This window comes from Xiphophorus couchianus, chromosome 4 (assembly GCF_001444195.1).
Source record: "Xiphophorus couchianus chromosome 4, X_couchianus-1.0, whole genome shotgun sequence".
Taxonomy (NCBI): domain Eukaryota; kingdom Metazoa; phylum Chordata; class Actinopteri; order Cyprinodontiformes; family Poeciliidae; genus Xiphophorus; species Xiphophorus couchianus.
Window position 1 is genome coordinate 23,151,087 of NC_040231.1, and position 13,315 is coordinate 23,164,401.

The window sequence follows — 13,315 nt, forward strand, 5'->3', positions numbered from 1 at the left end:
GAAAGCACCAAGATGTTGGTGAGGGGAGAGTCACTGCTAGTTTCCCATCAGAAACACCTTCTTCACCTTATACTGGTAAATGACCAGCATAAACTGGTGTAGACACTATTTATCTATTGGGGTGGATTTTGTACATGTAGGAACTAGTTAAGGAGTAATTGGGATTAACTGGCACAAAGCTGTGTTTTTGTTATGAAAATGCAGCAATAATATTTAAATAATTCTGAATAAATTATAAAGCGTACTACGTTATGCAGTTTCCTTGTTGTTACACATCTCTGTGACCGATTTCTTGAGCCCCCGAGGGCTTCAAAAAGAAAGTGAAAACAACAATCTCCAAGCAAATACAAGTGAGATTTTCGAAAATATTGGTCCCTTCTCTTTGAATTTAGAAAAAGGAACCAATAGATGATTTTCCAACGCACGAGCAAGAGCTTCCATATTTAATAAATTTCCTTTTTGTTTCATCTTCACATCAACTTGGAATCGGTCCAGCCCGACTTTTGTTGGACGCATACCTTTACTCTGCCTTTCAAATCCGTATTTTACAACATTATAGCAACTCCTTTCAACTTTTATGTCATTTGTCTCCTTGACACAAATCTGAAAATAAAGACTTATATAATTGATGACACAGACATTGTAAACTTGTTATCCTGTATTTTTAGAGCTCCTGCAGAGCCAATGAACACTCTCTGCTTGCTGAGACACAAAGGGTGGCCGAGCTCTTAAGACTCCTGCATGCTGGCTGAAGGTCCACCGAAGCTTTTACATTTATTTATGCTATTCATAAAATGTCTTGCGCATGCTTGTCCAAAAAAAAAAAAAAAAAAAGTCCATTTAATTTGTCACATCTCAGACTAAAGGAAACAAAAGTGTGCAGGTAAAACGCCACGGTTGAGGCAACCAAAAATCATGCTTGTTTGAGTTTGGTGGCACCACAGTAGGTAAATGAGACAACAGGAGGGGGCATTTCACAGCCACATACTAACAGATGAAGAGATGAGGGGAGGTATTTTTGGTGCTTTGCAGGAGGAAATGGTTTAGGTGATGAACAGCAGATATTTCACAAGAGCAAAACTGATTTCTCACAATTATCCCTGCATGGCTGACAGACGCCAAGGGGAGTCTACAAACAGTGAACTGGGGGACACTGATTGGGTTATTTTTCCTTTCATATTCAAGACTGAGGAATTGAAAAAGATGCAATAGACTTGTACCTTAGCCAAATACCAAGATTCAAGTTCACAAAAAAAGCATAGGTTCATTAGTTGGAATGACCCAAACCATGTGAGGTGAGAAAGGGAAATGAGCTGAGAATACATGTTTAGGGTAATTTAGCTGCCTTTACTTAAGGATTACGGTGAATGAATTCTTGCCACAGAACTGTTAATTTTAACATATAGGAATGTTTTTTTTTTTCCAAAAACACTGCCATACTGTCCACAGGAAAGCTATACATTAGCTGTGTTTTCTTCAATTAAACGTAGTGAAAGAATGAGAAGTTTCAGTAAAATCCAACTCCCTAATTCCTGTAGTAGGTCTTCAGTAGATCATGGATGGAAACTTGGACACTAGAGTCAGAACAGGGAAGATGAAGGTGCCAATCGCTCTGAACAATTTACAAAGGACACAGAGACAGCCTCCCAGTCATGCATACACACACTCACACCTAAGAGTAATTCAGAGTAACCAATTACTGTTTGGGTATAATGACCATCAATACATTTGGTGGCAAAACAGGGATGCTTGTACCATGCTGACTGTGAGGTAGAGGGGTGGCAGCATGATGCTGTGGGCCTGTGTTCCTGCAGGAGGAACTGGTATACTTCATAAACTAGATAGCAGCCCTGATACCAAACAAATATATTTAAACTGCTGAATTAGAAGAAAGTTACAAAAGACATTTCAGACTGTTTCAATAATTAATCTTACTTGTTGATAAATAATTGCATAATCACCCAGATTGTTGTTGGAAATGCACCAGTTCCAGTTTTTCCAAGCCCTTTGGTACCAAATTGGAGGTTCTACCTCATCTACAGCAAAAAGATATTGTTTCATACCAAACAATCCAGTTCAGCATTTGTTCTATGTTTATATCTAGTAGTATATTATTTTGTACATTTAAATTGAATAGAACTTTCTTGTACGCAACAATGCTTCCATCAACCCATGTAGGCAACTTTCTACATTTGGTAAACAGAATAAACATTTATCAAAAATATTATTGCCATCACAGCAACACTTGATTCCACAACAAAACAGATCGAGACAAATCCAAGATGAAATCTGATAAAAGTTGAAGATATTTGGAAACAAAGTGTTGTGAGCGGAAACCCCGATGACTCTGAAAGAGAAAAAATGTTTGATTAGCGGAATATGAAAGATTTAGACTTACCAAAATTGTAATTACGTTCTTACCTTTGCATGAAAGTGCAATCTGATTTACCTTACCGGTCCAAATGTTAGTTTTACCATTGAATGAACCTTTTTAGGAAGTTTGCTCTTAAGGTGAAGAGGAAGTTTTTTTTGTTTTCTTGAAATGGTCTTTGGTATTTTTTTTTCAGCTCTTTTTGTAGAGCATACTTTTTTTCACACTGCCAGTTTGTTTTGGGGGTTTTTTGTATTTTTTTTGTATTTTTTCTTTTGGTTTTCTGGCAGGTTGATTTCAGACCATTTCAATTTCTTTATTTTTTTTTTGTACAATCCAAAGTAAAGCCAAGAAATAAGAAGCCAAACTTTCATACAAATTACAAACCAGGACATAAAATATTTACACAAAAGCAACTTAATACTATTCTGCAGAAAAACTACCATCTGTTGAGTTAAATCACAACACAAGTCTTTTTTTTTTTATTGAGCGCTCAACTAATGTGTCTGAGTGGCCAGATTTAACAATGCACTTTGAGAACCAAAACAAATCTACTGTAAGAGCACTAAAAGAAACTGCACCGTTTATCTGGTTTACATGTTAAAATCAAACTGCACAAGTTTCTTCTGCTAGTCAGCTATGTGTTAGAGGAAAAAGGTCTATCCAAAGTAAAATGTGCCTTTCTAATTCCTGAACAAGCACTGAAATTATGCTGGATCATCGCTCTTCGTCCACACCAGTGAGCGTCGGAGGGAGCTTCATCTGCGCCAGGAACGAGGCTCGTTGTCGTCTTCTTCCTCGTCGTCGTCTTGCAGGAATGCATCGTCACTCAGCGACTCCTCCGGGTACTGATAAAAGAAGACAATATTACTGTGGATGATTAAAAAGTGGAAAATTATGTAGATTTTTTTTTTTTTTACTGCATCACTTTAAGAGGTCTCAAAGAGGGAATAATTCACTATGTTATAGTATCATTTTCCAACTGCCTAATGAAAGTACAAAAATTTTCATGCAAAATCCAAATAAAACCAGAGGGCAATTCCTCTCTGTAACATGTGATGGCTCCCTCTAGTGTTCTCTAATGCAATATAAACAGCTATTAAAGAACCTTTCCTGAGATATGTCTTAAGACGGAACATCTAAATAACTTTATTAGAGTAAATATTTAATCACGAAAAGCGCCAAACTGCAGATATTGAAGGAATTTCACCAACCTCATCTTCCGGTGGCTCTTTTTCTTCTGCATCTGCTGTACCGAGAGTGGTGGCAGGCTTATGCCAGGCCAGGCGTAAAGTCTGGCTGTTAAATCTCAGTCCGTGCAGAGCTGCCTGCAGGTGGGTCAAACAAAGTTTTCCTGGTTAACTGCAACTCGTACACAGTTGGATCTAAAGTCAAACTGCGGTATTTAAATGAAGGACAAATCGAGTGGTTCCTCACCTGCTCGGCCTCCGCTCTCGTCTTGTATGTGACGACTGCAGAAAGTTTGTTCTCGTCAATCTGGCAATCTTCAATCTCTCCAAATTGCTACAAATAATAATAATAAAAAAATCTGTCTTGGTCAGCAAACTTAACTTGCTTCTTTCTGAAGGATTCATAAAACTGGAACTAACAGGGAAGAGTTACATGGGAAGAGAAATATTTTTATATGGTTCTTCTTCCCCATCAAGCAGCTTTCATATATTTTCAAAAGCAGGACAAATATGAGTTAGAAAGCATTAGTGAAACATTCTGTCTTTGTAAATAGTATTCAACTGTCTTGTCAGTGTCGGTTTTGTGTTCCCCATGGAAATACAAAAGGTTATTCTTTGTTTTAGCTTGGATTTTTAAATCTAGTTATTCAAGTCAATTAACTCAAAAGTCAGCGTGAGCTAATCATTAAGCCTTATTAACAGAATTTGTATGTTTATGAAAATTTTAAAAACTAATTCAATTATCTCTTTAGTCTAGTAAAGATGTACTTCACTGAACAGATACTGTCTGACCATCAAAATACAATCATGAATACTTTTAGTTTTCCATAAAAAAAATAAAACAAAAAAACAGTACTGAAATAAATTGTAATCTAAATCAAGCAGAAGTCAGTGTGACAGAGTGCAGAGAAGCAACATCAAGGACTTTTAGGCTCCCAGCAGTCCTCTGACCTTTGACTTAGAAAAGAGTCAAGGCTCTCCAGTTTTAGACCAACTCACAGCAAAATGGGGAAGTAAGTCCACACAGTCGGCATCGGTGAAACCAGAAATTTCCAGCGCTCGAGGTCGATGGTCCACAACTGCATGCAGCGGAACGCCCCGTCCACGACCTCTGGATCCTCTCCCCCGGCTTCTGACAGTGCCACGTCCCCGGGAATGGACGCCGCGGCCTCGTCCTGGTGACAGAATCCCCCTTTTAGCTGCCTGGAAGACAAACAAAGCACGCACAAAAAAATATGATGATGCAGAGAGGAAACTCATGTGGAACGTTTCAAATGATGAGAACAGCAGTGCCCCCATGTGGTTGCTGTGAAGAAATGTTGGGAGGTTTTTTATCTGATTTTATTTTTACGTTAGTACCTCAATTTGAAGAAGGGTGTACTTCCGCTTTAAAGAAGCTGTGTCCTCTCCAGCCTGAGTCTTCTGATACAGATCAAGCTCTGCATCAAGCAGCTCCTTCTGTGCCTGAGAGAGTTATAAACAAATATAAGAATTAACAGATACAATTCTAGAAACTTAAATCCAACTATAAGGCAAAGAGGGGTGAGAATGCAAACGCATATTCACATCTACAACTTTTCCACATTCTGTCCCACTACAGACAAAAGCTTGAATTTATCCAACTGGGATTTTATTTGATAAACCAATACAAATGCACGACTACAAAGTGGAATGAGACTTTATATTTTTCTATAGAAAAAAGAAAAAAAATGTGGCATGCATTCACCCCATTTTACTTTCAGTTAATAAAATACAGTGCAACCAGAATGTGGTAGAAGAGCTAAACACAAAGTATCCATTTTGTTGTTAGAATCATGGATTTTTGAGACCAGCAGGGAGGAAATCAATACCTGAGCTTTGCTCTTGGCGGTTCGTAGAAGGCTGCTGCTGCTGGAGATTCCCTTTATCTCTTCTTGCAGTTTTGTTATGCTTTTGGTTAATGTGCCCAAAGTTTCCATGATCTTGGCTTTATCTTCTGCCTTCATTGTTTTGTTCTTCTCAAGTTTGGAAATCAGGAGCTGCAGTAGGGAGAGACAGAAAGTTACAAAGTTACTAAATACTCTCCTCTGTGCAAGTCACTACAACTAAAACCTTCTCAGATAATTCATAGGTGAGTTAGATTTCACTTTGCAAGAACATTGTAATTAAAGAATGCATGAGTAAATGCAGAGAGGCGAAAGAGAAAGGATGTCACTTTCTAAGACGAAACATCTTCTGTAAAATAAGGTGTTAAAATTTTCCAGAATAGTTTTTTTTTTTTTTAAAACTTAACAAAAAGCTAAATGAATTAATTTACCTTCTGTGTCTCAATGTGCTTCTCCAATATTTCCTGTTTCTTCTTCCTCACATCCTGCTGTAGTCTTAGGGCCTCCTGTGTGAGCAAACACTGGGTCGGTTTCCAGATGACCTTTTACATCCAATTCAACCACTCCAACTTTTCCATCATCTCCTTCGGCTCTCACCTGCTTCTTTTTCAGAGCTTCCTCTGAGGTCCTCTGGAAAGGCTTCCTAGCAGCAGGATTATACACAGTCTTTGTGATCCCCATCGATGTTGCAGACACCTGAAGGAAAAAAAAACAACAAAAAAAAACACAGCATATTGAAGATGTTTGATCTGAAAAGTGAGAAATTATAGTTCTGAACAAAGTGAAGATTCACTTTTTCCACAGGAGCAGCAAGTTTGGGAGAGAAACCTAGACGATCTTTAACTGACACTTTAGAGGCATTCTGGAAAAGGAAGGAGAAAAAAAAGAGACTTCTTAAACATCCAGTGTAGATTTTGACGTGTAAATGCAATAAACCACATCTACAAAAGAAGATCGTCCACACGGACCTGAGAGGCTACGCTGGAATCCTGAGTGGGCTCTGAGTTTGGAGGCATTAGGGGTCCGAGTCGATCCTTCACAGACTGCTTGAGAGTTGTGGCTGACGACTGCAACGGAAACAACACAGATTTTAAAGAAGGAGCACTTTTCTCTTCGATGTTAGTGTTTAAAACATCGGAGCATTTGCATCACGTTTCTTTGAGTCAGTCATAACTCTCAGGGAGCAAAGTGGCTTTACTTTAACTGAAGAAAAGCCACTTTTTCTTTTCTTAAATGCAAAAATGGCACACATTCATGTCTCGATATATATTTTAAAAAAAGCCTGGAAGATGGTTTTACATTTAAGAAAAATAATCCACAAGACGTTATACTCTTACAAGTCCCAGTGATTAGGATAATTTGATTTTGCATCTCACTAATTTTTAATCTATAAACATGTTCTCTATCTTGGACCATGAACCTGTTTGTAATGTCCAAATCTGTGGACATATTCTCATTTAATCTGGTTTCTAAGATGGCAGGTACAAAGATGAATCCACATCACTAGAAGAATGTACAAAATGTTGGGTTATTATTTCAGTTCTGGCTTATTGTGTTAATCCAAGAGGATTGTAGTCCGATAAATAAAGTCTTCAAACATTAAAAGCAAAACTGCTATAAACTTTCACTGCTCAAGAAGCCTTAAAACTTCCAAAACTAATATCACTTTTGTCATAACCACACATTATGTTGCTGAAAAGTCATCACATGTTCATTGCCAAACATCATGTTTGTGCAAAATACAATACCGTAAAAATGATTAGATTAGTGAAGTTTTATTGCTTGTGAAAGAACAGTAGACAATAATCCAACGATAGATTGGAAGTGAGCTCTTACCATGGATGACTGCGGCTGGGGGTGAAGCTGCTGTGGCCGGGACTGGCCCAGTCCGTCACTCATGTCATCACGAAACCAGTGGACTTTGATGAAGCGGTTGTTGAGAACAGCTTCGGTGCTTTGCATAGCTCGCTTGGCCTCTTCAGGAGAGGTGAACTGGATCAGAGCTCCCTCCGGGTCATTCTGATAGGCCACCTGGCAGAATTCATCAGCACAACGCAATTCAGGAATCCAGAAGTCAGAATCTTCAAATTCATTTTTAAGAAACTCACTCTGTCTAATAAAAATTATTATACAACTAGTCAGTCCAACAAGCATTTTGGAAAGCATAAAATTTATTATTGATCCCCACAATAGCAAATTTTGTTGGACGATAAATTGTCCCAGAAGTTATTGCGATAAACAATAGTATTGTTGTTTTGAGACTATCGTCAGCTAATATAATAATACAGGCATAATAATGCAAGTACTGTCAAAGATCAATAAACTTTAATTTTTATCTAACATTTAGAACTGGAAAACATTTTAAATATTCAAAAGAAATAAACAAAACACCCGAAACAACAAATAAAATGGGTTATGAAGTCTCTCCAAATAAAACTGCCCTTCAAACTATGAGTTGAGACAAAAGCATCAGACTGAAGACTTTTGTCATCCAGTCTTTGGTAGAAAGAAAGGCGAGAAAAACAACCAATCATGCAGATTGCAATTATTGAGTTTGTTTTAATTTGTCATATAATCAATTGACTTTTTGCTCATTGCGACAAGCTTAAGAATCACACAGGCACTAACCTGCAAGTTGACAATGGTGCCAAACTTGCTGAAATGCTCATTGAGTTTGCTGATGTTGTTGAGCTCAGGTGGAATTTGCCGAACAAGCAGCTTGGCGTTGGGGGAGAACTGAGCTCTTTTATGGTAGCCCTGGTGGTTTAGTTTGTTGAAGTTGGGTCTAAATAGAGAAGAGACATTTATCACATTAAAAAATATATATATGTATGAATAGAAGCAGGAAGTGCAGACCTTGATTTTAGAAAACTTACTTGTCAAACCAAGGTTTCTTGCATGGGCCTCCATCATGAGAGGGAGCGGATCTCTTCCTCGAGTCAGATTCCATAACGATCCTCATGTTGTTGTTGGGAATCTTGTCTGGTAAAACACAAGCAGTAACTCGTCTGAGATGGATTTACTTAAATGGAAATTGAATATTTGGGACAAAATGGTGTGTTATATAGTGCGTACTACTAAACTTTGACTCAGACAAAAATATGAACTAAAAGTAATTGGCTCATAGATAAATTGTGCCCAATACCTCTCAATGGCTGGTCCATCTCCCCCATTGTGAGGCCAATCAGATTGGGTCTTTGAGCGTTGACCCGGTGACGGTACATCGGCCTGGAGGTGCTGGTGATGCTGGGAGCCTCAGGATTGTACACGTCAGTGTCATAGTGATCTGCTTGGCAAACATTAGACACAGCAGAGGCGCATAGCTCAGAAAAACACGACTCAAACGCCTGATGTATTAAAATAAATAACTCAGAACATAAACTCTTGTTTTAGAAGTCACTACCAGGGGCGAAAAGTGGCCCTGAGGCTTGAGGAAGGGACGGGCGCATCCCAGACGTGACGATGGTGGGAACAGAACTGGTGATAGAAATGGGAGGAGCATCCATGCCTGCAGGCTGCAATGGAGGAAGTGGTGGAGGAGGACCTGTCCAATAGAAAACACAACGTAATTTAAAATCTTGCAGAGTACTTCAATAAGAGATATGAGTCAAACACAAATGTAGCTATGGTGAATGCTGGTGTGTGCATTTCAGTATAAACGTTTAGATCTCTTATTCATACAAATACAAACAAAAGAAATGTGAATAAAAACCATTCAACTGATTGAATGCATGTTTACCTCAAGCTCTTGTTTAAAAAAGAAAAAAAGTTATTACACAATCTTATTTTTACTGCATGCTGAGGAAGTAATTCGGTCTTTGGATTCAAGTATGTAAATCCAAATAAAATTTCTCTAAAATAATCCCAATTCCTACCTGCAACCGGAGGAAGACTCGGTGGAAGAGCACCTGGTGGGGGTACCGGGGGTCGAAGGTTCACAGGTGGGGGGTTCAATAATGGTGGTGGGGGTGGAAGGCCTGGTGGGGGTGGTTGGTCCACGCCTGGGATTGGTGGAGGCTGGAAGGGCAAAATACTGGGCAGATTGACGTCCTCCACGACGACTGGATCGCTCCCATGATCAAACGGACACATGTCCCCTCGCATGCATAACCCCTTTTCTGCAAAACACAGTAGATCATCAAACTACAAAAAAAACAAACAATTGTGATAGATTAAATTATAAAAAGAAAATAAGTAAATTGGCTTTCCTACCATCATAGTCCCTACACCTTTTCCTTTGAAGAGGCAGACCACGATTGAAAGGTCCACGATCCACAGGGGGCTCGGGACGAAAGTCTGACCAGCTCTCGTTGGTGGTGTTATGATGATGAGTCGGGGCGATGACCGTAATGGTGCTGCTCACTGTCGGGTTGGGGAAGTGGGAAGGTGTTGCAGTAGAAACAAGCACTGCTGGGGTGTAGACGTCAGCGCTCTCTGGCCTGTCAGGGCGCTCATGGTCGTACTTCAGCTTCCCTGATTCTCTGTCTGTGAAAATGCAACCATAGCCATTTAGAAAATCACTTATAGAATGCAAATATTTACCGACTGAAATTACCAGTGCAGGGCTGGGCAATATGGCTTAGAAATAAAATCTTAATTTTTTTTTTCATACCAGACCCAAGTTCTGATTTTAATCTATTTTTTTCTCATTTATATTTCTAAAAAATTAAATTACAAATGACAGAAAATATTTTTAAAAAGTGGCTCGGATTTTAATCATAGCTTCTTTGAGTTGTACAACAGAGTATTAGGGCCTGGTTATAATAATATTTATTTAATTATGAGAATATAGTCTCAGTAATAGCAAAATAAAGGTGCAGCTTTTTTTTTTTACAGAAGCAAAACATCTACCCTAAAACATCTTAAAATTACAAGATAAAAGCTTGGATAGAGTTACCAGGATCTGACGTAAACAACTCGTGAAGCTTTTTCTTCAAAATAGACACAGTTGTTTGCATGATTGTTTCAAAGTCTTATTGATAATTTGATGCTGACGTGTTAAAAAATTAAGTATATTTATAAAGTATTATTTCTGAAGTTATACCGGAGTATAACTCACAAGATACTCAACATACCTCTTTTTTTAGTGTGTGTGTTTGACTTTTCATAAAATACAACTTTATTCTTGAAATGTTATGACTTTATATTCGTAATTTTAAAAAAACTAAACAAATTTTAACCTGGCCCTAATATTCCATTGTAGAGTTGATCTGAATTCAAAGTCCAGGTAAATAGAAACTGTAGATCACATTTTTCAAACAAGATGGTTGGCCTTTGGTGCACTGACATCACTATGGAAACCCAAGAAGTGATTTGGAGAGTAAAAAAAAAATCAAAATTTTCCAAAAATTAAATGTTCAAAAACCAAAAAAAGTGATTAACCAGTAAAACCAACATGACATTACAATAAAAAAACACATTCTTGGAGGTGTTTTAAAAGTTTATATTCCTACCTCGGCTCCTGCTTCTGGACCGAGTTCTGCTTAAAGACCGGCTCCTACTGCGGTCACGATCTCTGTCCCTGTCCCTGTCTCTTTCCCGCTCTCTGTCACGGTCTCGGATGCGCTCTTTGCTCCAACTTCGGCTGCGACTTCGGCTGTGGCTGTAGCTGCGGCCTCTTCTGCGGTTGTAGCGGTCACGGTAAGAGTCCCTCCTTGGTGGCATACGATCGTAATCTCTCTTCCTGGAGCGATCGTCTCTCTTGCGGTCATCTCCTCGCCTAACGACATTAACAAGGTCAAATATTAAGTCATAAGAGAACTCTATGCAAAGAAGACAGAGTTGTACAACTTAACAGCATACACACCTGCCATCTCTGCCGTAGCGTGAGCTTGACTGAAGAGGACTATGATTTATCCGGCGAGGAAACTTCTTGTCTTTTTCTTCTTCACGATTTGTTTGTATCTGAGCAGGAGAAATAAAGGTTAAGTAATGTAGAAATGTCTCCTCCTGTCAGCTATAAAGTGCAAAATCTGAAAAACATTGATGACCAAAACAATCTGGCAAAACAGAAGAAATTGCTTTGCAAACATAGGTTGCTTGTATTTGCACTACAGACAGGAAAAAGGCAAAAAGACTTTGCATTATTAAAAATACTTAAATAGGATACAAAAATTATTTGTCACATGCTACCCGTTTCCACAAACCTTAAGGATCAGTATTTCAATGACAAGCATATCCTATTAGTTACAGAACAGGACGTCAGCTGAATGTTATCTAAATGTTGCACATCTTGAGGATCATCCTTCAACAAACTGAGAACACTATTCAAGTTCACAAGCAAAAAAGGTAGGTTGAGATCACTACATAACTGACTGTCATTGTTTGAAAGTGTTGGATGAGATCTCAGGTGTTTGCATGTAAACTTATCAAAACTGAAATCAGCAGACCAGGCTTTTTAAAGATCGATGATCAGCCAGACACCTGCAATCGGTGCACCCTGGTGCATTCCTAAAGTATTTAAAAGGTGTTGATGTAAATACTGATGATAGTGGAGAAGAAGAAAAAAAATAACCTCATCTTTCTTCTGCTCTTCCTTCTCAACTTTGACTTGTGGTTGTTCTGGCAGTGGGAGGTAGCTTTTGTTGTCGATGGCTTCGAAAAGCTTATCCACAAATGGCTGGGTCTCTGAAAGAAAGTTGAAAATCAATTTATTCGTCTCTGTCTATTGTCAAATGGCTCCCAGTATGTAAAACATTATGAAATTTACTACACAAAGCTCTAACCTTTTTGCAGAAAAACATCCAATTGGTCAATACACAGGGCTTTCAGTTCCTTTTCACTTTTGTCCTTCTTCACCAAAGCAACAACATATTTTGCGAGAGCAGAGGGGTCAGCATCACAACTGGATATCAGAATAGAAAAGAGTGGGTACACGTGAATATGGAAACAGCTGTATTAATACACTAACAACGGTTTGGATACCTTATGTCCATCATAAATAAAAAATAAAACAAGTGCAATCAATATGCGTATTTTATTAACTATTGTGATTTGTAATTCGCATCTAGCGTGGTCAGACGCACATTTAGTTAATGTGCGTGGCTAATAATGCTAGCAGTACTTACATGGGCTCCAGGGTTTCAGACAGCCATGTTTTTAAAGCATCGAGGTTGTCAATTAACATCTTCAATCCACCTGAACTTTCCCTCCACCGCGGCCCGACCTGAGGCTTGCTAAATCGAGGCTACTTATTAGTTTAAAAGCAGGACCCGCACACACCAGTCAAACTTTCCAGTTCACCTGCTGGCATTCAGAAACCTTGATGCTAACAGCGCCCTTAGCTAACTTACCGCGATAACGTTCGATAGCTTAGTTGTCTTAGCATATGTGTCTTTGCAGGCCCTAAACGCGCACAAAAACAATTTCGGGACCAACAAAATTACTGTTAAAATCAAAGAGAGCAAAATGACGAATTGTACCGATTAACTAATCAAAGCCGTAATGTGTAGCTGCTTTTTAATCTGTTAAAATAAAGTGGCATCCACGTTTAGTTGCTACTTCGCCTTCGAGTATTTACTTCCGCTCGTATTCACGTTCACAAAACTCCGGAAAAATCGCGAGATGGAGATTTGTCCGCGCCATTGATTTGTGAGTCATTTTCTTTCTGCAAAGTGTAGCACTCTTCAATTGCGTTAGCGATGCTAAAAGAAATGCTTTTATCATACAGCTGCTATAAAAAGTCAAATCTCAGTCTCCTACAAATTATATTTCGGTAAGAGAGTAAGTTAGCGTACGTTCATATTCTTTTAGAATATGTCTTCCAATGAGGCTGGCTTTTCAGACAGACGCTCCTTTTGAAAATAATAACTTTTTAAGTTGGCGTTCACATACTTTTCATTAAACTTTTTAGACATATTTTTAATTAGTAAGAATTTTTAAGTTTAAAT

General features: G+C 38.5%; 1 protein-coding gene across 1 annotated transcript; it reads right to left on the reverse strand.

Moving 5' to 3' along the window:
• Window positions 1-2,193: 2,193 nt before the first annotated feature.
• On the reverse strand, window positions 2,194-12,971 carry rbm26 (RNA binding motif protein 26). Its single transcript, XM_028014133.1, has 22 exons — window positions 12,494-12,971; window positions 12,152-12,270; window positions 11,941-12,053; window positions 11,233-11,330; window positions 10,880-11,145; window positions 9,639-9,911; window positions 9,302-9,544; window positions 8,830-8,970; window positions 8,572-8,712; window positions 8,303-8,408; window positions 8,055-8,211; window positions 7,263-7,457; window positions 6,395-6,493; window positions 6,220-6,288; window positions 6,024-6,122; window positions 5,858-5,932; window positions 5,412-5,579; window positions 4,921-5,025; window positions 4,561-4,764; window positions 3,809-3,895; window positions 3,586-3,699; window positions 2,194-3,219 (listed from the first exon to the last, which is right to left on the reverse strand). Exons 1-22 carry the CDS (start codon window positions 12,550-12,552, stop codon window positions 3,130-3,132), a joined length of 3,021 nt encoding a protein of 1,006 aa, XP_027869934.1. The 5' UTR covers window positions 12,553-12,971; the 3' UTR covers window positions 2,194-3,129.
• Window positions 12,972-13,315: the final 344 nt, after the last annotated feature.